General features: G+C 43.4%; 1 protein-coding gene across 8 annotated transcripts in view; it reads right to left on the minus strand.

Annotated features, from left to right (window-relative positions):
• Positions 1-4,074: 4,074 nt before the first annotated feature.
• Positions 4,075-26,353, minus strand: part of BPTF (bromodomain PHD finger transcription factor) — a 155,999-nt gene continuing 133,720 nt past the window's right edge. For all 8 annotated transcript variants that reach the window (XM_030208442.1, XM_030208438.1, XM_030208443.1 and 5 more), the window contains 4 exons: positions 25,806-25,998; positions 24,702-24,786; positions 10,407-10,593; positions 4,075-5,067 (listed from right to left, as the gene is read on the minus strand). In XM_030208442.1, the coding sequence (XP_030064302.1) occupies positions 5,031-5,067; positions 10,407-10,593; positions 24,702-24,786; positions 25,806-25,998 (502 nt within the window). In that variant the 3' untranslated portion in view covers positions 4,075-5,030. The remainder of the gene's footprint in view (positions 5,068-10,406; positions 10,594-24,701; positions 24,787-25,805; positions 25,999-26,353) is intronic.

Consider the following 26,353-nt stretch of genomic DNA (forward strand, 5'->3'; position numbering starts at 1 on the left):
CCTATCCGTTTCCGTATACAATTCAAGCTCCTCTTGTTGACCTCTGCATTCACTCTGCAGCCCCTCATTACCTCTCCACCCTCATCTCTCCCTACACTCCTTCCCAGGAACTCCGTTCACTAGGCAAATCTCTCCTAATTGCACCCTTCTCCTCCATCACTAACTCCAGACTCCATTCCTTGTCTCGCCGCACCTTATGCCTGGAATGGGCTTCCTGAGCCATTACGTCTAGCTCCACCCCTGGCCGCCTTCAAATCCGGGGTAAAGGCCTACCTATTTGATGCTGCTTTTGACTCCTAACTTGTCACTTGCTCGTAACCTTGATCTTGTCTTCCTCTCTTCAATAGTCCCTTTCCCTATGTGTCCTTCTGTCTGTCCTATCCTTATTGGTCCTGTCTGTCTGTCCTGATTTAGATTGTAAGCTCTTCTGAGCAGGGACTGTCTTTTCTTCATGTTCAATTGTAAAGCACTGCATACGACTGGTAACACTATAGAAATGATTTATAGTAGCAGTAGTCTTGAGATGCAGAAAATGTTCTGATCTTGTGTTAGGCATGGAAAAATAACATGTAAGTAGACAACAGAGGCTGACCATAAAAAGCTGTGGCAAACAGGAGTTCTGCTTTCAAAGGTATAGACAAAAGTTTTCCAAAAAATATAGGTGAAGCATATACACACATACATGCAAAAGGCTTGGCTTCCTAATTTTGAGGGAAATTCATGGACCTGCATAAACCAGCCTGTCTGATCTGACCACAGAAAATCACCATGGCACAACTAATTCTCTGTAGATGTGCGAAACAGATGAGAACTCATCAGCAACTTTTGCTTATGCTGGTAATCTCAGGTGGCTTTATCCTAACAGTGCAACTACCTTTCAGATCTGGTGACTCGTGCCAAGATACAGCCTCCAAAACTGAACACAATACTACAAGTGGGGCCTCAGCAACAACTTGTACAGGGGCATCAGCACCACCTTTCTTCTGCTGGTTATGATTCTCTCTATACTGCCTAGCATCCTTCTGGTTACTGCCACCACCTTGTCACACTGGTTTGTTGCCTTCAGATCCTCGACTTTATAGCGCCTGAGAATCTGAAGGTGAGGAAAGTGTGACAAGCTATGTTTATTTTGTTAAACTTCTAAACCACTTAGGGTACTAGAAGCAGAATAAGAAAAAGCATTCAAAAGTTGGATTAAAAAGCACATAAGGTTTTCTCTTGTGTATGTAACAATTTGCTTTGAACCAGTAAGCAGATCCAACAGGTCAGATCACAGGTAAACAGGTTCCCCTTTACAATCCATTCTTCTCAGTACCAAAAGCATGCATAAATAAAAATCCCGTGGATCCTGTGTTAGCTCAAGTGGACATACAAGAAACACAAGCTGTAGGTGAACCCTTTTACAACTTATTCAGAATACAGAAATAAAACTTATTAATGGTACAAAAATATGATAGTCTCTCTCCTTTGCTGATCACTGACTTTCCATCTCTTCTCAAATTACATACTAAATTCTTTTCCAAAGTTTTCACATACTTTTTGCAGGGTTACCTTTATTTCTTAGCAGCTCCCTCATTCCCTATTCTCCCAAGTGAAATACAATCTTCACAGCAAAACATTCTCATTATTCCCACTCACAAATTGAATCACACCGAGCTGGTTCATCATATCAGTGATAGCTCCACCTCTTTGGAATGCACTTACCACTAAACCTTAGACACAAAACTTCTTAAAATTTAAGTCAAGAGCTTTTCCTCATCAATCCTTTCAAGCCCCTTAAAAGGCTGCCAGTTTGTAAACCCCTTAGCAGTAACATTATTGCATTATGTTTGCAATTGTTTTCTGTTTGCACCTCTTCCCTCCCTGTTGGGTCTTATGCAATTATAAATTGATTAAATTTTTTTCCTGCTTTATTATTTATAAATGTTGATTACATTTTTTTTCATGCTTTATTATTTCTTACCATCTCTAGGGAAAGGTGACTAAAGTAGCAAATCCAAAATATTGTGAATAGCCAATTTTTCATGTCATGGGTTCAGAAGTAATATGCAAAAGTTGCATGTTTGAACTTCTGTAATGTTTTTATTTTTTTCACATAAAACAATGGGGTTTGGACTGTTGTATTAAAAATTGTTTGCTCTAACAGAATTCATTAAACCTCGCTTTTTGTTTCTGGTGACTTTAGTCACCTTTTCCCCAGAGACAGTCACGTTTCTATTGTTTGTTTTTCTTTAGACAACAGATCTGTAACCTCGGCAGGGGCATAGACAGCCTTCCAATTTTTTTTTTTTTTTTGGGGGGGGGGTGGAGGGAGCCCAGGGGTAGCCTGGGGAGGGGGGGGGAATGCATTCCTCCTCTCTCCACTGCCCCCCACATTAAACATACCTTTGCTGGTGGGGATACCAAAGCTCCACCAGCCAAAGAAATGCAGTGCCGAGCTGCTCCCCCGCCCCCTTGCGACATTTCTGTAATGCAGAAGTTGGCAGTGTGCCTCCAGCCGCTGACTTCAGGACTCTCTGAGCCTGCTCAGTTCTTGTGTGAACTGAGCATGTGTGAAGTCCTTGCGTCAGCAGCAGGAGGCACACCGCAGACTTCTGCATTACAGAAGCAGTGCAAGGATTAGGGAAGCGGCTCGGGTACCGCATTTTTTTTGACTGGCAGGGCTTTGGCATCTCCACCAGTCACTTAAGGGAGTGCTGCAGGTTTGGAGGGGACCCAAGCCCAAAGTGGGGAGACCAGGCCCCAAAGGAAAATGGGAAAGTGAAATGGGACTTGATATACCGCCTTTCTGTGGTATTTTGCAACTACATTCAAAGTGGTTTACATATATTCAGGTACTTATTTTGTACCTGGGGCAATGGAGGGTTAAGTGACTTGCCCAGAGTCACAAGGAGCTGCAGTGGGAATCGAACCCAGTTCCCCAGGATCAAAGTCCGCTGCACTAACCACTAGGCTACTCCTCCATTCCACACTCCCCCATGGTTACACCACTGAACCTAGTGCCCCTTTCCCCTTCATATTCCCACAGATTTTTACTGTTACTATCATTTAATTGTAAAATACGTAGCTGTTGCGATTTGCAGAATATTAAATCTGAATTGTGAACTTTTCATTGGACTAACTTATTACATTCGCAGCATATCTCTACTTCAGGAAGCAGGTGAAAGCTTGGCTCTTCAACCAGGCCTTTAACGGAAGAAGTAACTAACTCGTTAGCCTCACTCACACAAGGCGTACTCAGGCTACATATACTGCAGCAGGACATGTTTATCCACTCCTACTCTAGCTGAGCTAACATTTAACCATTTCTCTGACCTCATGTGCAACTTTCTTTAAATCAATCATCTTACTTTCCAACTCTTCCTACTTTCTTACCCTTCCATATGTTACATCTTTGCTTTACCCTTCACTATCACCTATAATGCTCTATTACGTATTCTGTTGACTTTGTAAATAGTATACCATGCCATACTTTGTATTGTTTTTGAATATTTTTACTGCTGTAATTGTCTATTGCTCATGCTTGATCTATTCTCACTGTACACCGCCTTGAGTGAATTCCTTCAAAATGGCGGTAAATAAATCCTAATAAATAAAATAAATACAAATTTTGCAGCCAGCTGATGAAAACAGCAGAGCATTTCCAAGTCAATCCCAAACCTATTAAGCTAGTTCAAGAGAAGGTGCCATGTCTAGCTTTGCTTGTCCTTTATTTCCCAGAAAGCCTGCACGTGGATCTGTACCTATAGAAACACTGCCATGTTTAGAAAACATAAAAAAAAATTCTGCAACAAAGCTTGACCCTAAAGAGATCACAACACTTTTTTCCTAAGCCGACCGATATGACACTTTTTTTTTTTTTTTGCTATTGCTATGCGTGGGCAGTTGGAACACAAAATAAGAAAAAAAAAAAAAAAAAGAAGTAAACCTCACAATCAAAATAATCACATTTAAACCTTATTTCTTCTCACTTTTCCCAAAGCGCCAGGGGTAACCTTTTGTCTTAGAAATAAAAACCCCCAAATATCTAAGAAAAAAAAAAGATTTTATTGGCACACATTCAAAGGACACCTCTGCAGGGAGAGCAGTGATCTCCATTTATTTTATTGTCATATACATCCATATTTTGAGCCTTAATACAAAAAAAAGAAAAAAATTAGAATCTGACAAATGTTTACAAACAAGATACCTTCAAATAGAATTTACTCATTGAGCCTGGTGCAGGGTAAAATGACAATTTTTACTGCTATAGTCAAGGCAATAGTCTGAGTAGTCCATGAGCACGTCAGCCCAACCTTTCATATCAGCCTAATTTGTCCTTTTTTTTTTTTCCTCTAGCGAGACCAAGAAACTCCTTGTTGAGTCCTTCTGCGTCCGAGTGTGTGTGTACATAGCAGCTCCTTTCACAGAAAGAAAAGGCGACAGGCCTTGCATTTTTATCTACAGGAATCATGTTAAAATACGGAACGGGTTACACAGACCTGGAAGGAGATTGGGGAAGGATAAAGAGGGTATTTTAAGAAAAAAATAATTAGCTGACAAATGAGGGTAGTAATAAAAAAGCGTCTCTGTTGCAATAAATAAATACAGTTAAAGTTCTTTTGTGTGGATCTCGGATCAGCTTCTTCATTGAAGAACGGACGTGGCATTTCCATGGAGTCCTAACATAACCCCATTCAATCTTATTGTATTGGTTTTGTCTTGCTTAGTAATTCCTCTTTCAACTGAAAGTCTTTCTCTTTTTTTTTTTTGGTGTTTTATTTTCCTGCTTCTGCCACACGAGTAACAATGATTTCATCAAGACAAAAAAACCAGTGCTGCCGATTGGTACTTAAATTCTCCTTTGTCCTTTGGACAAAATAAAGTCAAAAGGTCTAATTTGCTGCGACCAATAAAAGAAATTCAGTTTTCAGGTCATCTCTCTGCCAGGATAACCTGACTAAAATGCCCCTGGTTTCTTAGTTTAAAAAAACTCTCTCTCTCTGATAACCAGACGGTGCTGCTTGTGTGTTGGGGTAACACGGGAGAGCTCAAGAGGCTGCAGATTGCAGCTTGTTGTTATGAGACCTGCAGAACACAGAAAGATGAGAACAAGTAAGTATTTACAAGAAAAAGACGATGTACAAAGAGGGTGAGAGGCAACCAGCTACAATACTGGCTACTGTGACCACCAAAAGAGCATTGAAAACCACACCCAAGAACTTCTCCAAATGTGATTTATCAGAACTCTTCAAGTTGTTCCAACATGCATCAATGAAATTTCTCAAGTTGGGGGATAACAATTACTAATTAAAGTCTGCACTGTACTCTTCAGTGGTATAGAAGAAACCTTTCCAAGGTATAGAGCATATGTCTGTACCTAACTTTAATATACATATAGGACAAGATTCTATAAATGCACTGAAACTTTTAAACACAAAGTGCTATTCTATGAAGGATCCACATCCTTTATAGAATAGCGTTACGTGCATAAACCGTGCCTAACTTTAGGCGCCAATCAAGTCTATTCTGTAACAATGCGTGTAAATTCTGGGAATGCCCCCCCCCCCCCAATACCTCTGTCCATGCCCCTTGAAATTATGCGCTATAGGAGTTCCACACACATCGTTTTCTATAATAGGATGTGTGTGTAACTCTCAATTAATGCCAATAATTGGTTAGCAGCAGCCCACGCAACTTTGGTTGCCATATATAGAATCCCGAGGATAGTGTCTGATGTTGAAAAAAAAAATGCACAGTTCCTAAGGTTGTCCCTTATTTTCAGTTGAACATGGATGCCTATGTTCTCTGCTGAAAATTCACCTGAGTTTAGGCCTGCCATCATGAGCCTGGTGCTGAAAATCAGTGCTAAAATCCTAAATCCACTCCTGCTGCAACCTGCTTTTTAAACTCCTAAATTCAGGATTTCAATGAAATTTTGAGCATATATTTACTACTACTACTACTCGGGTATACATATAAAGTATCACATACCATGGGTAATGAGTTTATCTTGTTGGGCAGAATAGATGGACCGTACAGGTCTTTACCTGCCATCATTTACTATGTTACTACTACCTATCATTTCCATAGTGCTATTAGACATACACAGCGCTGTACACTGGATATGAAGAGACAGTCCCTGCTCGATAAAGCTTACAATCTAATTAGGACAGACAAAAAAGACAAATAAGGGATAAGGGAATTACTAAGGTGGGCATGATAAAACATGGGTACTGAACAAGTGAAGGTTAGGAGTCAAAAGCAGCATTAAAAAGGTGAGCTTTTAGCCTAGATTTGAAGACGGTCAGAGATGGAGTTTGAGGTACTGGCTCAGGAAGTCTATTCCAGGCATGATGCAGCAAGACAGAAGGAACAGGAGTCTGGAGTTAGCAGTGGAGAGAGATTTACCCAGTGAACTAAGTTCGCGGGAAGACGTGTAGGGAGAGATAAGAGTGGAGAGGTACTGAGGAGCTGCAGAGTGAACGCACTTGTAAGTCAATTAGAGGAGTTTGAACTGTATGTGGAAACGGATACAGAGCTAATGAAGTGACTTGAGAGGGTTAATATGAGCATAGCGACACTGGCAGAATATAAGTCGTGCAGCAGAATTTGAACATATTGAAGGGGAAAAAGATGGCTTAGTGGGAGACCTGTGAGAAGCAAGTTGCAATAGTCTAATTGAGAGGTGATAAGAGAGTAGATAAGGGGTTCTGGTAGTGTGATAAGAAAGGAAAGAATGAATTTTGGTGATATTATAGAGAAAGAAATGACGGTTTTAGCAGTCTGTTGAATGTGTGCACAGATGGAGAGACAGGAATCAAAGATGACCTTCAAGGTTACGAGCTGATGAGACAGGGAGAATGAGAATGTTATCCAGAGGTAGAGAATGGGGGAAGAGGAGAGGTTGGTTTAGGGGGAAAGATAAGAAGCTCAGTCTTGGTTATGTTTAGTTTCAGATGGTAGTGAGACATCCAGGCAGCAATGTCAGACAAGCAGGCTGATACTTTGGCCTGGATTCCTGCTGAAATTTCTGGTGTGGAGAGGTAGATCTGGAAGTCATCAGCGTAAAGGTGATACTGAAAACCAAGGGAAGAAGTATAGATGAAGAAAAGAAGATGTCCCAAGACAGAGCCCTGAAGTACAGCAACTGATAGTGGGATAGAAGTAGAGGAGGATCCACCAGAGTATACGCTAAAATTACAATGGGAGAGAGAAGAAAGCCAGGAAAGAACAGAGCCCTGAAATCCAAGTGAGGACTGCGTATCAACAGTATCAAAAGCAGCAGATAGATCGAGAAGGATGAGGATAGAAGAGAGACCTCTAAATCTGGCCAGGAACAGGTCACTAGAGACTTTAGCAAGCACTGTTTCAGTTGAATGAAGGCGAAAGAGATTGAAGTGGATCAAGAATAGCTTGAGATGAAAGAAAGTTAAGGCAACGGTGGTGAACAGCACTTAAAAGTATCTTGGATAGGAAAGGGAGGAGGGAGATGCAGCAATAGTTGGAAGGACAAGTAGGGTCCAATGAAGGTTTTTTGAGGAGTGGTGTGACTACAGCATATTTGAAAGTATCAGGAACAGTCGCAGTGGAAAGTGAAAGAATAAGGATATGACAGATAAAAGGAATGACAGTAGATGGCTGGTAATAGGATCAGAGGAACAGGTAGCTAGTTTCAAGGAGGAAAGAAAATGTGCAGTTTCATCTTCAGTGATTTCAGAAAAGGAGGCAGTGGTTGAAGGAGAGTTGAGAGAATGGACTAAAGGAAGGCGAGGTGGAAGTGGCTTGGTTTAGAATTCAAGCTTAATCTTGTGAACCTTATCATGAAAGTACTCAGCCAGATCAAGATGTGGCCATTCTGGTGAGTGGGGGTAGTAAGCACAGTTAGCATTGGCTTTAGTCCGCTCCAGATAGAAGACAAAGACTCTTACAGTCTAAGGTATGTAGTGCACTTTTTGCAGGATGAGCATGAGGTTTGTGGGAAAATGCTGGCAGAACGATTGACTGGTTAAGATAGCACTCTGACACCACCTTAGGAAAGAACTTAGGGTGAATGTGAAGAACTAGTCTCTTGTGATGAAATTTTGTGTAAGGTGGATCAGTTACTAGGGCCTGAAGCTCACTGAATCTGTGAGCTGAAGTGACCGCCATCAAAAACACAACTTTCCAGGTCAGATACTTCAGATGACAGGAGACAAGTGGCTCAAAAGAAGCCTTCATCAGCTTAGTGAGAATGATGCTGAGATGCCGTGAGGCGGTTTGACTAGGGGACTGGACTTGGGAAACACTTACTTAGATCACTAAAGTGTGTGTGTGTGGGGGGGGGGGGGGGGGGGGGAGTGACTCTATATACTTAGGAGAATATTAAAAGAAAATGATTAACATAAGAAAAGGCCTAGCCCAATTTCCTTGCAAATAAATTCTCAATTAACTCCTGATAACTTTTTCAGGTCCATGAAAGACTTGGATGTTCTAGTTCAAAGAACACATATTTCCCCTAAATAACAAATATGAGGAAAGGCTGAAGCATCTAGGGCTCTTCAGCTTGGAGAAAAGAAGGCTGAGGGGAGATAAGATAGAGGTCTATAAAATGAGTGGAGTGGAACGAGTAGCCGTGAATCGTTTACTCTTTCCAAAAATACTAGGAGTATGGGGCATGCGATGAAGCTACAAAGTAGTAAATTTAATATGAATCAGAGAAAATGTTTCTTCACTCAACGTGTAATTAAACTCTGGAATTCATTGCCAGAGAATGTGGTAAAGGCGGTTAGCTTAGTGGGGTTTTAAAAAGATCTGGACGGCTTCCTAAAGGAAAAGTCCATAGACCATTATTAAATTGACTTGGGGAAAATCCACTGCTTATTTTCTGGGATAAGCAGCATAAAATGTATTGAACTTTTTTGGGATCTTGCCAGGTATTTGTGACCTGGATTGGCCACGGATGGAAACAGGATGCTGGGCTTGATGGACCTTTGGTCTGTCCCAGTGTGGCAATACTTATGTAACAACAAGCCTCTTATGAATCAAATAATTAGAGGCTGTACAGAGATGGGCCAAAAAGTTTCTCCTGCTGGACCTGACGTGCTTTCTGTGTTCTCAACTGCATTTTTAAAAAGAGAGAACAAGAACCAGCCTGGCGATTAGGCCCTAGGCACCCAATGCACCAATTGTGCGGGTCCATCGTAGAAATCATTTGATTACATTGGGCACACCTCTTAAAGCCCCCAGGGGTGGTTTTAGACATCAAGAAAAGAATCGCAGCCAAATCAAACTCCTCAATCTTGAATGTGAAAAGGAGCCTAAGCGGGCCTAAAGAGCTGCAAATAAATAAATAAATAAAACTTGAAGTATCGAAAATAAAGATTTAACAGGAAAAACAAACAAATATTGAGGAAAATAAGTAAGAAGGGATAAAAGCCCATATAGGAAGGTACTTGAAAATTTTGAGGAAAAAACATGCTAAGGAGAGACCGCAAAGACGCGTCCTACTAGCTCCGCAGAAGAAACTAATGGTCCTGTGCATGCGTGGTGGGACGCTACTAAAACTTTAAGTAATACCCGCTAGGCAGTGTCTCACTGGGCTCCGCTGGATGATGTTACCCACATGTGAGAATACAACTGACCTGCTTGTCCTTAGAGAAAAGCTTTTTCAACATTATCGCATCTAATTCTAAAAACGCATCGTCAGCAATTCTAGACAAAATGTTTGCCTGCAATAAAAAAATACAGCATTTGCTAGCAAAGGGGTCCTTTTACTAAGGCACACTAACAGATTTAGCACACGCTAACAATTAGCGTGCGCTAATTAAGACATCCACAGATATATAATGGGCATCTTATCATTTAGCGCACACTAATCATTAGTGCGCCTTAGTAGAAGGACCCATATTTACTTAAAATATATATTTTCAGACAGCAGGAGTGGGCTTGGGGTTCCCAAAGATGATGGACTGTATTACTGCTCCTCCATATATATGATTAAAAAATATATGCAAGACTGATAAATATTTATGTCTGTGCAAAGAAAAACAGATATGCTGCATATTGTAAGCCCTCTGGCTTGGACTACCAAAATGTTTTTATGTGTAGATGTTACTGTACACTGAATTTTGGTGACCTTACAGAACTTCTTCATATCTGAGGTCAGTTCAGACTATGCAGAATTTGTGAATGCCCAGTTCAAAGACAGGAACAAGGAAAGGTTAACAGCAGTAAAGGATCCGCTGATGAAACACAACTACCACCAGTGCAAGAACTGCAGGATGCTGGCCTGGCCAACGAACAAACTACTCTTAGAACACCATGCTTCAAAGTGCCTATGCCTGGAGTTTTTGACTATGATTTAAACAAAAATTCAAAGTTTAAGAAAACATCTACCGGAGTATTTGTGAAATTAAAGCAAAAGCTTGCAGGGGCTGTTGACTTACCTGCTTGCCTTGAATGCTTTTAGCTTCTGTACAAAGAACGACTCAAGAACCTCTGCACATTGGTAAAAAGGGGAGTCGCTGGGGTTGAAGTAACGACAGTTATCAAAAATTTTGGTCATGTCTGCCACAAATTCTGTTAGCTTCTTATAGTAACGTTTCTGTACTCTTTCCTCCATGGTGGCAAGGTCTTAAAAACAGAATTTTATACAGAATACTTCAGAATTCCATGTCTCTTGGGATATAGTTAAATAAAGATATAAAGCTGCTATTTTTACTACTGTCATAACAAAAAAATGAGAAATTAGGTCTTACCTGATAATTTTCTTTCCGTTAGTCCTTCCCACTATTCCAGAACCTGTGCGATAGTTATGGCCATTAACCAGCAGGTGAAGATAGAGAACTGAAAACTGAGCGGAGAGATATCTCTCTTGGCAACCAGTCTAGTTCCTCAGTATTTACGTAGACAAGCAGTAAGGAGAAACTTATAACGAACACAAGCACCTACTCGCTACAGTAACCAGATGAGCAAACATGTGTAGACCTCTCTCATCTCTGGCCATCTTGTAGAGAACAAGAAATATGCAGGAAGCACTATGCAAAGCAACAGTCATTATTTGACCCATTTCTCCTTCCATTACGTAGCTTCCAACTATTTCAGACCTGTGGGATGTTCAAAAGCAATCCCTAGAGTGAGTGGGATTCCTAGCGCTGCTGCTCAGAGGATTGATGCCTCAAAACAGTATGCCCTATCAGACTGACTCTACACTTGTCTTTTGTCTTTAGATTGTACACCTGTAAGTCTTTTAGACTGTAAGCTCCTTGAGCAGGGACTGTCCTTCCATGTTAAATTGTACAGCGCTGCGTAACCCTAGTAGCGCTTTAGAAATGTTAAGTAGTAGTAGTAAAACTGTCTTCTGAGCAAGATGTAATGTCCACCCTATCGTGATTGGCAAAGGTATACGTCACTCACCAATTTGCTGCCTTGCAAATATCTGTTGAAGACAGTAAGCAGTCTCCACCCAGGATGTCACTGTACACCTTGTAGAATGAGTCCACCAGGCCTGATCAGTCTGATTCCTCACAAGCAAATAAGCTGACGTGATAGTCTTCTTTAACCATCTTCAAACATCTGGCAATTGTGGGCTTGGAAGCCATGAAGCCAAGCCTCTGTTTAACAAAATGCACAAAACAGTCTGTCCAATTTGCAAAACTCACCGTGACTTCCTGATATCTAATGAGGATGTCCATCAAGAAGCTTCAAGGAAGAATACAGAGCTTCTTCATCCTCTCTATAAAAGGATGGAAGTTCCACAGATTGGTTGAGATGAAACGTTGATACCACTTTCAGAAGAAAGGAAGGAACTGTGCACACGGAGACCCCCACCTCCGAAAAGTGAAGAAAGGGATCCTGACCAGAGAGCCTGAAGCTCCAAAATCCTACTTGTCAACACAACAGCCACCAAGAACGCTGTCTTTAGCGTAAGATATTTTAAAGAAGTCTTCTGGAGTGGCTCAAAAGGAGGATTCTGAAGAGCCCAAAGGACTAAATTAAAGGTTCACTCTGGACATTGTGTATAAAAGGGAGGCTGCAAGCAGCCTGCTCCTCGCAAGAATCAAGTAATATCCGGGTGAGCCACAAGAGACATCTTTTGTAGTTGGTCCTTGAAGCAGGCCAAAGCTGCAACCTGAACTTGTAGAGAAACCAATGCCAATCCTTTCTGAAGGCCTACTTGGAGAAATGCTAGGATATGCGTGATCTGAGCACAGAAGGGGAAAACATCTGCACCCTCATATACGTCATGGATGTAGAGTGTTTCTAAGCCTGAAGCAAGGTAGAACTGACCAAATTGGAATAACCTTTTCATCTCAACTGAGCCCTTTCAACGGCCAAGCCGCAAGACCAAAGGGGCACAGATCATCCACGAGCACTGGACCTTGCTTCAGTAGGCCGTGCACCTGCAGAAGATGGAGAAGATCCCAGTCCATCAGTTGAATCAGGTCTGCATACCATGGCCTCCACAGGCCAATCCAGGGCTATAAGAATTATTCGACCCCAGTGCAATGCAATCCTTTTCAACATGCGGCCTACATGGATTCAGGGAAGATGTACAGTAGATGTGTCTCCGGTTGTTCTTTCCAACGGCTGCAGAACTTAGGCACTCTGGCATTCCTGTTCATTGCCATCAAGTACAGAAGCAGAGAACCCCATCAGTCCACTATCAACTGAAACTCGTCTAGATAGTTCCCATTCTCCAAGTTCCAAGTACCTGTAGAGAAAGTCCGCCTCCACATTAGATGACCCCGCAATGTGAGCTGCCAACATGCAGAGATTTTTCTCCGCCCAACTCATGACGGAGGCCACCTTCGCCACCATCGGATGACTAAAGTTCCTGCCTTGATTGTTGATAAAAGTCACTGCAGTCACATTTTTGGAGAAAACTCAGACCAGGGCCCCCATCAGAAAGGGAGCAAAGTCACGTAAATCATTGCACACTGCCCTGAGCTCCAAGCAATTTACTGAACACCAAGACTCTTGTTTTATTTGGGTGCCTTGTGCCAGATGGAACTTGTAATGAGCTTCCCAACTTGACTTGTTGGCATCTGTTGTCACCACCTCCCACTGTATTATCAGAAAGGGAGAGCCAACAGTAAAGGAAAACAACCACCACCGCATACTCCGTCTGGCAACCAGCATCAAAGGAAGATGAAGGTCATACTTCTGCAACACCAGAGAACAGCTGAAAAGAGATTCCTGTAATGGCTGCATATCAGCTCTTACCCATGGCACCTCTTCCATTGCTGTCGTCATTGACCCCAAAATCTGGACGCAGTCCCAGACATGAGCCTGCCTTGACTGAGTGGAAGACGAATCTGTTGAGCCAGTTTCGACCTCCTGAGCTCCATGAGGAAGATAAGAACATAAACATAAGTCATACTGGGTCAGACCAATGGTCCATCTAGCTCAGTATCCTATTTTCCCAACAGTGGCCAAGCCAGGTCACAAGTACCTGGCAGAAACCCAAATCATGGCAACACTCCATACTATAAATCCCAGGGCAAACAGTTGCTTCCCATGTCTGTCTGAATAGCAGATTATGGACTTTTCCTTCAGGAATTTGTCAAAACCAAGATCCTCTCCCATACTGTATCAAATAGAATGCCCAGATACTCCAGCATCTGTGAAGGAGTTAGTCTGCTCTTCTTGAAACTGATCACCCAACCCAACAACTGCAGAAGACTGACAACGTTGTCAGTTGCCACCACGCTGTCCGAATAGGACGATGCATGAATGAGCCAGTCATTAAGATACGGGTGAACTCTGATTCGCTGGCACTGAAGGAAGGACACCACAATAACCTTAGTAAACATTCTTGGAGGTGTGGCGAGACCGGAGTGCAAAACCCTGAACTGGAAGTGACAGTTCTGCACCACAAAATCTAGAAACCTCTGATGCGACTGCAATATGGGTATATGCAAGTACGCCTCCTTGAAACTGAGGGCGGTGAGAAATTCTCCCTCTTGAACCGAGGCTATGACTGCTCTTAGTATCTCCTTGCAAAAGCGGGACACTCTGAGGCAGCGGTTTAGATCAGTGGCATAGCTACCTGGGGCCAGGGGGGCCCTGGACCTCCCTGCCGACGACCCTCTCGACCCCCCCTCCCGCTGTCGCCTGCCTTTGCTGGCGGTGGACCCCAACCCCCGCAAGCCGAAGTCCTCTTCTTCCCGCAAAAGGCTTCCTTCTGTTTCTGACGTCCTGCACGAAGCCTTCAGCGGGAAGAAGAGGACCTCGGCAGGCGGGGGTTGAACCCCGCCAGCAAAGGTAGGCGATGGCGGGTTGGCGGCGGGAGGGAGGGGGTCAAAAGGGTCGTCGGCAGGGAGGGGCGGCAAAGTTGGTGGTGGTGGCTGGGTCGGCAATGGCGGTGGGGGGGGGGGGGGGGGGGGCCTAAAATGTGCCCCGTCACCTCGGGCTCTGGACCCCCCTTCCCAGTCTGGTTACGCCCCTGGTTTGGACTTTTGAGATCTAAGTCCAGACAAAAGGTGCCTTCCTTCTTTGGGACAATGAAGTAAATAGAGTATCTGTCTTGTCCTTGTTTGGCCTGGGGAACTGGAACAATGGCCTGGAGCACCAGCAAGGAATCTACAGGGGTTTGAACCTTGACCACCTTGGTTCCCTTTTGACAAGGTGACCGCAAGAAGAGAGGAAGAACCGGGTGGGAGAACGCCAACTTGCAACCTTCTGTAAGAATACCCAGAACCCACTGGTCTGCTGCGACTTTGACCCACTCCTCCTGAAACTCCAAGATGTCCTCCCACCAGAGAAAGATGAGTGGTCCAGCTGCTTATCCTAGAAATAAGGAATGGATTTTTGCAAGGCCATCTTGATAATGGCTTACAGACTTTTCTTTTAGGAAATTATCCAAACCTTTTTTAAACCAGGCTAAGCTAACTGCTTTCACCATATTCTCTGGCAACAAATTCCAGAGTTTAATCACACATTGAGTGAAGAAATATTTTCTCCAGTTTGTTTTAAATTTACTACTTAATAGCTTCATTGCATGCTCCGTAGTCGTAGTATTTTTTGGGAAGAGTAAACAAGTGATTCACATCTACCCACACTACTCCACTCAGTATTTTATAGACCTCTATTGTATCTCCCCTCAACTGTCTCTCCTCCAAGCTGAAGAACCCTAGCTGTTTTAATATTTCCTCATAGGGAAGTCGTCCTATCCTCTTATTTTTGTCACCCTTCTCCGTACCTTTTCTAATTCCACTATATCTTTTTTGAGATGTGGTGACTAGAAGCGCATACAGTATTTGAGGTGCAGTCACACCATGCAGTGATACAAAGGAATTATAACAGTCTCATTTTGGCTTCCATTCCTAATAATTCTAACATTCTATTTGCTTTCTTAGATGCCGCTGTTCACTGAGCAGAGGGTTTCAACATATCATTAATGATGACATCTCGATCTTTTTCCTAGGCGGTGACTCCTGATGTGAAACCTTGCATCACGTACCTATAGTTTGGGTTCCTCATTCCCATATGTATCACTTTGCACTTGCTCACATTAAACGTCATCTGCCATTTGGATGCCCGGTCTTCCAGTCTCATAAGGTACTCTCGTAATATTTCACAATCCTCTTGCAATTTAACAACTTTTGAATAACTTTGTGACATCAGCAAATGTAATTACCTCACTAGTTACTCCCATCTTTAAACCATTTATATGTTAAAAAGCAGTGGTCCCAGCACAGACACACCTAGGGAACCCCACTATCTACCCTTCTCCATGGAGAATACTGACCGTTTATCTCTACTGTTTTCTATCTTTTAACCAATTAATCAACAATAGGATATTACCTCCTATCCTATGACTTTCTAATTTCCTCTGGAGTCTTTCAAGAGGTATTTTGTCAAAGACCTTTTGAAAATCCAGATACACAATATCAACTGGCTCACCTTTACCCACATGTTTATTCACCCCTTTAAATAAATGTAGATTGGTAAGGCAAAATTTCCCTTGACTAAATCAATGTTGGCTTTGTCTCATTAATCCATGCTTATGCATATGCTCTGCAATTTTGTTCTTTATAATAGTCTCTACCATTTTGCCCAGCACCAATGTCAGGCTCACTGGTCTATAATATCCTGGATCACCTCTGGAACCCTTATTAAAAACTGGTGTTAAATTGGCCACCCTCCAATCTTCTGGTACCATGCTTGATTTTAAAGTTAAATTTTATATTACTAACAATAGCTCAGCAATTTCATTTTTCAATTCTATCAGTATTCTGGGATGTAATACCATCCAGTCCAGGTGATTTCCTACTCTTCAATTTGTCAAATTACCCCATTACATCTTCCCGGTTTACAGATATTTGTTGCAGTTTCTTTGACTCATCAGCAATGAATACCACTTCTGGCACTTGTATCTCTCCAACATCTTCCTCAGTGAAAATCGAAGTAAACAATTCAATTAATCTCTCCACTATGGTCTTGCAGCAACCCTGACTGTCCCTGCTTCAGTAAATAGGCTTGGTTTAAGAGCAATATAAACTCTGGAGAAAAAGATCCCAATGTAGCTGAATGTTCTGTTGTACCCTGAGGCTGTAAAATGGTGGATGTACTCCATGCATGATCAGAGGCTGCTTACTTACTTCCAGTTGGCCCTGACAAGATGGTGCCTGTTCCCACACTCTCCTGCATCAAACTGCACATCAGCCCTCCTGGAGAGCCCAGCATATTTGGATGCTGCGCCAAATCCAAAGATGTACTGCCGCTGACCATTTCCTCTGCGTCCCGCAGGATTCTCGGCTTGCACATATTCCAATGCTCTGATGCCGGCCAGTGGGTCCCACAGCAGGAACACTGCTTAACTGCCTCTACAGGAGTCCTCATTCACCTCGACTGTCACAAGCGCAGCACGTGTTACAAGCGGTGGGTTAGGATCTCTCCAGTGCACCAATGATGACTTGCGGACCTCCAAGTGGTTCCAAGTCAAACTTCAGTCAGACTTGCTACCGATGGCTGCTCCCCCCAAATTCAGTCTCCACAAGTCTTACCACAGATGAGAAAGGCTCAGGACTTATACTCTCATACTCTGACCCACGCTCGCCAGAAAACCTTTTTCCTTCTCTCTCTCTCTTTTTTTTTTTTTAAGGTGGTTGTGCTGGTAAAGGAGAGCACAAGAAAAATGGTGGGAAATGAACCATGGACTCCAGAAACGAGGAGAACAAACTTGATGCCTAAAAAGGTTTATTGATCAAAGACTCAATACGGTGCCATGTTCTGGCCCAAGGCCTGCTTCAGGAGTCTAAAAACAAATATTAAATACAATAAGTCTTGTCTGGAAGTCTTCAGATCCCTGTGCCTGGTGCCCCGTGGATTTACTTCTTCCCTCCTTTCACCTCTTCCCTGTGGAGTTCTCCTTTTCCAGTAGAATTCTGCAGACTCATGCCACCAGTAAAGCTCAACTGGAGGCCAGTTGACCAACTGGACCAGGAGCAAAGCACTCAGAACCAGAGGCAAAAAAGAGTATCCATCCACCTGCTGAAGATAGAAAATACTGAGAAGCTAGACTGGAAGCCAAGTGAGATATGTCTCAGCTCAGTTTTCAGTTCTCTATCTCCACCTGCTGGTTGATGGACATAACTATCCCACATGTTCCGGAATAGTGGGAAGCTACATAATGGAAAGGTGATCTAACTTGATGGCTGGTCATATCATTGTAAAGTGTGCCATGCTGAACATAGATCCAGTTCACAATAGACCCATTAGTCAGATGGCTTGGTTTTCCTCATCAAGATATTCTGGCATACAGAACCTATTATTATTAAACATCTCTTCCCTCAGTGTCCTAATGTTATGGTACACTAACAGCTTACAAGCAGTCATGGTGCTGAGCAGCTCAGCACTCAGCATCATGGCACAGGGAGGGTGATTTTCAGTGGGGCATCCTTAGCTTCTACTTTGTACCAGTGGCCTTGTGAGGCATTTTTCAAAAGGAAATTGACTGAAGAGTTTTCCTTTGAAAATGAATTGGCGGGCCCATGCCAGAGGGAGCATTTAACCTACAAATGTGTTGTTTTAACCATTAAAAGCAGGTGTGGGGATTTTAAAATCAAATTCATGCACTTGGGTTTTTAGAGTCAGTTCCTTGCATAGGTCCCAGTGTACTTTTGTAATGGTTTTTCCCCCACAGGCCAACCACCATTGATCTGTAAAAATCTCTAAAACGGTAGTTTTTAATGTATAAGTACAATGAATGCTAACCCATTTAAACAAATGCACACTATTAAAAACCTCCCACAAAAAGAAGAGAAGCCCAGGTTGCATCTTCATTCAGACTTCCAACTCAAAACCGCAAACTCCATTGCCTGAAGTGGGTTTTACTGAGTCCAGCTATAGAGTAAATTGCTTAACTAGTGAAACACAAGCAAATTCCTCTGTAATCCAACTAAGGGTCTTAAATATTGAGCACACAAAGGAAAGGACAGGGGCACGATCTTGATTACTGATCTGTAACCACTGGGTCTCCCCCCTCTTGTGTAGTGTAAATTGAGCCCTTTATTCTCTGTTATTTAAGCTTCTGAGAAACTTATTCTAGCATGCGGTAAGAACACCTCCCCTCTAATCTGCTTCTTGTTAGGGAATTCATGCCAGGTCTTATTTAGTAGATTCTGCCTAACCCTTCCCTTAGGGGTCCCTAACGCAGCATGCACTGAAGCGTCACATATTCATTTTGCATGTTTGTGCAGTAACTGTGCCGTAAATATTTTTGGGGGGAGCGTGACAGAGTCAGTGGACATTCCCGCACTAACCAGTTACTGCATCTACATTACCACATACTAACTGGTTGGCATACGGATAATGTAGGAACTCATACTGCCTAAAAAAATAGGTGGCAGTAAGCACTCCCATGGTAATTTCTAAAAATGGTTGAGCTCTAATGCAACCTTAGAGAACAGCCATTAATGAAAACAAAATTTTAATCAATTTTTATGGCTGTACAAAAAATGGCTTTTAGCATGTGGGAGTGACCCACGTAAGAGCACACTGAGGAAATTTGTTACCGCAGCTTATCAAAAGAACCCCTTAATTATTTCACTGACAGATCATACAGGAAAAGATAACTATGTTCTCTCTACAACCTATTTGGAAAGTTCACTTCCCAAACAAAACTGTCCTGCAGTCAAGCAGTTTGTACAGTAAGAGCAGCTTCAAAAAGCTGCATGCAGATGTAAAAACCTTTTGTATCTATCTTTGCATTTAAAGTTTTAACTCCATCACATTCTACATTTCTGTGACTGAGGGATCAATGCAGAAAGCCATGCGGTAGAGCCATTTGCCGAGTGTGCGGCTTCTACTGCAGAATTAAACTGCAGACACACAGTAAGCTGATGAGTTGTAAATTCAGAGCATGCAGAAATTGCATGCTAATTGGGAGAAGCCTGCTGGACACATATGCACAAAGGTTTTGTAGTGAGAGCGGCTTCCTATGTGCATATCTGAAGAAACTGAAAAGTGCCAGCACACATCTGCGCAAGATCCAGAAAGTTGTTCTGCTTAGAAATATTTGCCTCACAAGTCCTTGCACACAGTGGCGTTCCTAGAGGGGCTGACACCCGGGGAGGATCGCCGATGCGCCCCCCCCCCCCCGGGTGCAGCGTGACCCCCCCTCCCGGCGAAAGGACACCCCCCTCCCCGGGTGCACGCCGCTGGGGGGGGGGGGGGGATGGTGCCGCGTGCCGGTCAGCTTCGTTCGTTTCCATGCTCCCTCTGCCCCGAACAGGTTACTTCCTGTTCCGGGGCAGAGGGAGCATGGAAACGAACAAAGCTGACCGGCACGCGGCACCCCCCCCAGCGACGTGCACCCAGGGCGGACCGCCCCCACCTTGGTACGCCACTGCTTGCACATAACATTTTTGCAAGGCTAATATTTATGCACAGAACAACAGTCAAGTTACTGCAGATAGGTACTGTTGTTTTCATTTTCTTGGACACGTGAACAGAGCCATTACCTCCCGTTTTATCTTTTAAAGCCGCAGACACTTGTTACGGTCACAGGGGAAAAAAAAAAAACTTGCAATAAATCCCACAAACTGGCATTAAATCCTCTCGACTAACCCTCCTACACTGTCTCGGAACTGGTGGGGAACGTCTTACGTGTGTGCTTCGAAATCCCATTTACTTCAGTGTATTGCAGAGGAATTACAACCCGTTTTAATATAATATGCGATAAACCCCTTTATGCAATGTGTACCCTGCGACACGTATGTAACGTCTCACGATAACCAAGTGCTTCTGCTCACAATAACTTTCTACGTCGGCCCCAGAAAGTGTTAAAGGCCTGAAATTATCTCCTGAGCATAGCTTTAGGGAATCCTACATTAACTAAGTTTAACTCATGAAAGACAGATTGAACTTCGATATATATGTACTTGGGAATGCTAAACCTGCTAATGAAGATAGGAAGGCCATATCTATGTGCATAAACAAGAAAACACACACAGATGTCTTAAGCAAACTTGGAAATGTCTGTAGTCTTAGGTATTGTGTTTGCCATGTTAATCCACTGAATAGGTATGAATGAGGTTCAGCAAATAAGTTGCAGTTGAGACCTTTATGACTATCTCCGTACTAGCTTTCAGAGTTATTCTCCCCTATAAATGAACAGAGCAACCTGATGAGAGTCACAGATGATTCAAGTTAGTCAAATAAAGGGGTATCTGTTGTCCCTTATTTCTACATAATCAAGGAACACACAACCAGTTTATACGTCAGCTCATTTAAATATGTACAGATTTCCATTGTAAGTTCTCCAGCTGGTTGGACCACTATAGTGACCCACCACAGAAAGGGGCATAAATGCTTGGGAGGAAGCTGAAAAGTACCGTCCTTGATCTTCTATTCAAAATGATGTGCGGATGAGATTTCTGGAGGGTGAGAGTAATTCATGTTGTCATGCTTAATCTGTAGATGTGTGTGTGAGATGATCATTTATTGCATTTTCTTATGCACCTGTAATTGGTCTTTGTCATTACGTATGTAGCAAACAGGGGCGTAGCTACCACTGAGTCTGGCATAATGCCCAAAGCAGCCCAATGGTAGGGGTCGCCTGCAGCTGAATCCTCCCCTCCCCCGGTCCTCCAGACGTGTGGCTGTCGTCAACAGACACAGCTTTGAACACAGGCTGCCTGCGAGCCAGTCTCACCAGGGCCAGCTCGCAGGCAGCCTGTGCTCAGAGCTATCTCTGCAGACGACTGCCATGTCTGGATGACCAGAGGAGGTGGTGGTACTGGAGGAGTGCCAGGGGAGCAGAAGAGAGAGACCGACAGACCTGGAGCACAGGGGAGGGGGAGAGATGTCTGGACTGGGGGAGTATAGGGGGAAGTAGAGGAAACGTGGGGAGAGAGATGTGGACCAATGGAAGGGAGGGGGATAGATGCCAAACTAGGGGGAGAGTCAGGGGTGGGGAGTGCAGGAGAAAGGGAAGGAGAGAAGCTGGACATGGGGAGGGACAGGGACACAGTGGCATTGCTGGACACAAGGGGGATGCTGAACATGGGGGGAGGATAGAGACAGGGACACAGAGGGGAGACACTGGACAGGATGGAGAGGGATGAAGGAGAAAGATGGATGTGGACAGAGAGAGAAGTGTCAAAAGAACGAGATCTTAGAAAAGAAAAAATCTGAGAAAACAGAACAGACACTGGGACAAATGCAATGCTCAGACAAAGGTGGAAAAAAGTTAAAAAAAAAAATTAATTATAATATGTCAGCTTTAGGAAGTGTATATCCCTGATATGTTACATTTCAGTTTCTATTTCTATTATTTATCTGGATTTATTTATTTGTTACATTTGTATCCCACATTTTCCCAACTATTTGTAGGCTCAATGTGGCTTACATAGTACTGGAGAGGCCTTTGCAGGCTCCGGTGTGAACAAATACAGGGTGATGTTGTGGTAAGATCAAGTTCATCTGGCACAGCCACATTAGGGAATTGGAGAACGGAAGAGCTGTGTTATGTCCATTACTTGCTTTAGTTTGGTTGTGTTGCAGAGATTAGGCATTTAATTTGGATCGGTAGGGTATGCCTTTTTAAACAGGTTGGTTTTTAGTGATTTCCGGAAGTTTAGGTGGTCATAACGTTCCACAGTTGTGTGCTCATGTAGGAAAAACTAGATACGTAAGTTGTTTTGTATTTAAGTCCTTTGCAGCTTGGGTAGTGCAGATTTACTGTGACAGGTATTCTATACAGGTCTGTGTGCAAGGTTTGTATACTGGAACTCTGAAGGAATTCCACCTTCTTCTTCCCCTCCTCCACCCTGGCCCTCACCACCTTGGAAGAGATGGTGTTACAGGCAGAGGCGTAGCTACACCTCAATTTTCTGTGTGTGTGTGTGTGTGTGTGTGTGGGGAGGGGGGCTGAGCCCAAAGTAGAAGGGAGGTACATTTTGCCCCGCAACCCCATATACCCGGGCTGGCGCACAAAGGAGGGGGAAGCAGGGCAGGTAGTGTGGCAGTGAATATCGCTGAAGGAAAGCTTCTGCTGGCAGGGCTTGGGGATCCCCGCCAACCAAACCAGAAGACTTTAGGGGGCCTGAATCCAAATTGGGGAGCCCAAGCCACCAAGGCTCCCCCATAGCTATGCCACTGGTTATAGGGGGCCCATCTTAATTTTTCTGTTCGGGGCCCATTCAGTCCTAGTTACACCACTGGGTATAGGACTAAAAAGTATTGTTATGCAACATCTTTGCAAAGGTTTAATATTAAAGGAAAGACTTAGGGTTAATTTCTTTATTCTATAGCTTGTGTGAATGGTAAAAAGGTAGAAGTTTCAATTCTAAAGCAATTTTAATTTGATGATAGCTTTGGACTTGGTGACACTACAAATAAAGTCCATACTATGGGACACAATAAGGGGCTGGTGGTTGGGAGGCGGGGCTAGTGCTGGGCAGACTTATACGGTCTGTGCCCTGAAAAAGACAGATACAAATCAAGGGGCTGTTGGTTGGGAGGCGGGGCTAGTGCTGGGCAGACTTATACGGTCTGTGCCCTGAAAAAGACAGATACAAATCAAGGGGCTGGTGGTTGGGAGGCGGGGCTAGTGCTGGGCAGACTCATACGGTCTGTGCCTGAAAAAGACAGATACAAATCAAGGGGCTGGTGGTTGGGAGGCGGGGCTAGTGCTGGGCAGACTTATACGGTCTGTGCCCTGAAAAAGACAGATACAAATCAAGGGGCTGGTGGTTGGGAGGCGGGGCTAGTGCTGGGCAGACTTATACGGTCTGTGCCCTGAAAAAGACAGATACAAATCAAGGGGCTGGTGGTTGGGAGGCGGGGCTAGTGCTGGGCAGACTTATACGGTCTGTGCCCTGAAAAAGACAGATACAAATCAAGGGGCTGGTGGTTGGGAGGCGGGGCTAGTGCTGGGCAGACTTATACGGTCTGTGCCCTGAAAAAGACAGATACAAATCAAGGGGCTGTTGGTTGGGAGGCGGGGCTAGTGCTGGGCAGACTCATACGGTCTGTGCCTGAAAAAGACAGATACAAATCAAGGGGCTGGTGGTTGGGAGGCGGGGCTAGTGCTGGGCAGACTTATATGGTCTGTGCCTGAAAAAGACAGATACAAATAAAGGGGCTGGTGGTTGGTAGGCGGGGCTAGTGCTGGGCAGACTTATACGGTCTGTGCCTGAAAAAGACAGATACAAATCAAGAGGCTGGTGGTTGGGAGGCGGGGCTAGTGCTGGGCAGACTTATACGGTCTGTGCCCTGTAAAAGACAGATACAAATCAAGGGGCTGGTGGTTGGGAGGCAGGGCTAGTGCTGGGCAGACTTAAATGGTCTGTGCCCTGAAAAAGACAGATACAAATCAAGGTAAGGTATACACAAAAAGTAGCACATATGAGTTATCTTGTTGGGCAGACTGGATGGACCGTGCAGATCTTTTTCTGCCGTCATCTACTATTTACTGCATAATATGGCCTTACAAGAAGGGATGCACATTCACACAGTTAGCAAATGACCCCCCCCCCCCCCCCCCAGGGCCCTTATTTACTAAAGTCTTGCAGTTATTGCATGTTTAATTGCCAAAATGCCAATACAGCAACATCTTTGTGTTAACTGTAGGGGGCACTCCTAGTCCCTTCCCATAGGGAGGAAATGTTTTTTTTTTTTTTACAGCCTGTTAATTGCCTTGCAGATAAAATGCAGTTAGCTATGCTTATTCAATTGTGTTATATGTCATGCTAAGAAGTTAATGTGTGGTAATTACCTCTGCATTAAGATAAAGTACCTGCTCATTCTCCATCTCATTCTACTTCAGCTGTTAGCCGTTATGCATTCAATTGCAGGTTAACATGTATGTTAGCACACACTAATAACCCCCCCCCCCCCTTAATCTATAAAACAAATCCAGAAAATACTGTATAATGAATTGTTTTTAACCATTTTAGGTATTATCCATATGGAAAACAGACTTAAGATGGGCATCTCAAGAATTACCTAAGACAGACTGTATCATTTGTAAAAGGATTTCAGAGAAATGAATGTGTAAATTACCCCAACTGTTAATAACATGAGCTTATATGATCATCTTTTAAAGCTATCAGAAAGACAGCTCTTGTAGAATCCTAAGTCTGCCAACACTAGCATAACTCGCAGAAAGTGGTACAAGCTGTACACTGATAACATTAACAAAAACTTAGAAAAAAGTTCCATTCTGTGGGTGCATTTCATGTCATTTACATGTTGTTCTCACATTCCCAAAATAGCCCAGACATGCTTACCCATGGGTTCTTTTATAACACCATAATAACCTGGTGCATCGACTGGATCTACCGCTTCTAAGAACGGCCACGCCATTTTGTGAGCCTAGTGTGAAAGACAGAAAATTCATTTCAGGAGAAATGATTTGTCACAAAAAGTACAGAGCAGTGGCAAGGGGCTTAGTCGCCTGTCTCCTCATGAAAACCAAGTATAGATGTGACGTTTGTGATAAACACAAATGGATTTCAGTTTGGCTTAGCCTAGCATGAGTTATACGACTCAGGAGGGGCAAGGCCTGACATGGTAGAGATACTTTGGCTAGGTGAAGAAATCTGTACAGTGCTCACGCTGTGAAGGGGGGTGGGGGAAGAGTCTAAAAACTAACATTCCACTCTACAGAATGTAAAATAAAACTAAGATGATCCCAGGCCTGATTTTATAAAATTCACACATTTTTATACTGCCAGGTGAACGACTGTAGCATTAACTCTAATCAAGTATAATTTCTACAGGGTAGAGCTGGTCAGATTATGAAGTTTTGCATACAACACAGAGAGGTTTCATAAGTTTGACTTAGTCTACTAGGAACATACTTGTTGAAAAGTAAAATTTTAATAGTTAATTCTACTAGACAGCTTCAAAAATAAGCCGTACAACTTAAGACCGACTCTTCAGCATTTCATGTTCAGACTGTGTACTGGTTTCCCTGACACTCCTTTCCTTTTAGGTACAACTTTGAGAATTGTAGCGATCACCAAACACAGTTCTGGCTATTACTAGTTCCGGCCAGAAACGCCTACTCTCATTCTACATTTGATGCTTAATGCAGGGCTTTTTTTTTCCTGGCAGTCTGCAAACATGGAAAATGTCCATGCCTCAGAGATACTTATTATTCTCTTTTGCTCCTGAGCAGACAGTAACTGGGATTTCAAGTACTTGTTGTTCCACTGGTGCTGATGGTGCTCTTCTAGGAACAGTGAAGGCACCGCTCTTGCATCAGCCTCTCCTTCCAGGAGCCTGAGGGGTAGCAGTATGAGATCTTTCTACGCCACTCTGCTCTCTTGGTAGAGGATCATAAAGCCTTCTCCTGTTCGTTTTGTTTTTAACATGTAGATTGTCCTCACCTGTAACGAACGTAGCACTCTCTTTAGTCCCTCATAGTCTCTGTCAGTCAGTGGACTGAGAACTGTCATTGCATCCTCTGTAGACTGGCACTGAGGACATACATATTCATCAATAAGATCTGCCTCACTTTGCAAAATGCCAACACAGCGCCCATGATACCAGTTCTGACACCGGTCACAGCCAATGTAAAATCTGTAATTCCAAAAACCAAATATTAGTTCCAACCAGAGGCGACAAAACTGCTGACAGCACACGAAGCACTCCATAATGTTCAGCTGCACTAAGAAGACTGAGCTTATGCTGTGTGATTAAACAAGGAGGGAACTGAGATCCAAAATGCTTTGGCTGTAATTTCTGGGCAGTCGTCTTATGCTTGAAATGTAGTGAACATCTGTTTGCTGCTGGTTCTAAACAGCTGCCTGGTAATCTGCTCTCACGGCACTCAAGCCAGGCTATGTCAAGGATTATATTCCAGTGCACTCAGGGTCTCTAAGGTTCTAGAGAAAGAAGAAAAATAACCAAGCAGGCAGTATAAGGGAAAAGCTGC

The sequence above is a fragment of the Microcaecilia unicolor genome, chromosome 6 (assembly GCF_901765095.1).
Source record: "Microcaecilia unicolor chromosome 6, aMicUni1.1, whole genome shotgun sequence".
Taxonomy (NCBI): Eukaryota; Metazoa; Chordata; class Amphibia; order Gymnophiona; family Siphonopidae; genus Microcaecilia; species Microcaecilia unicolor.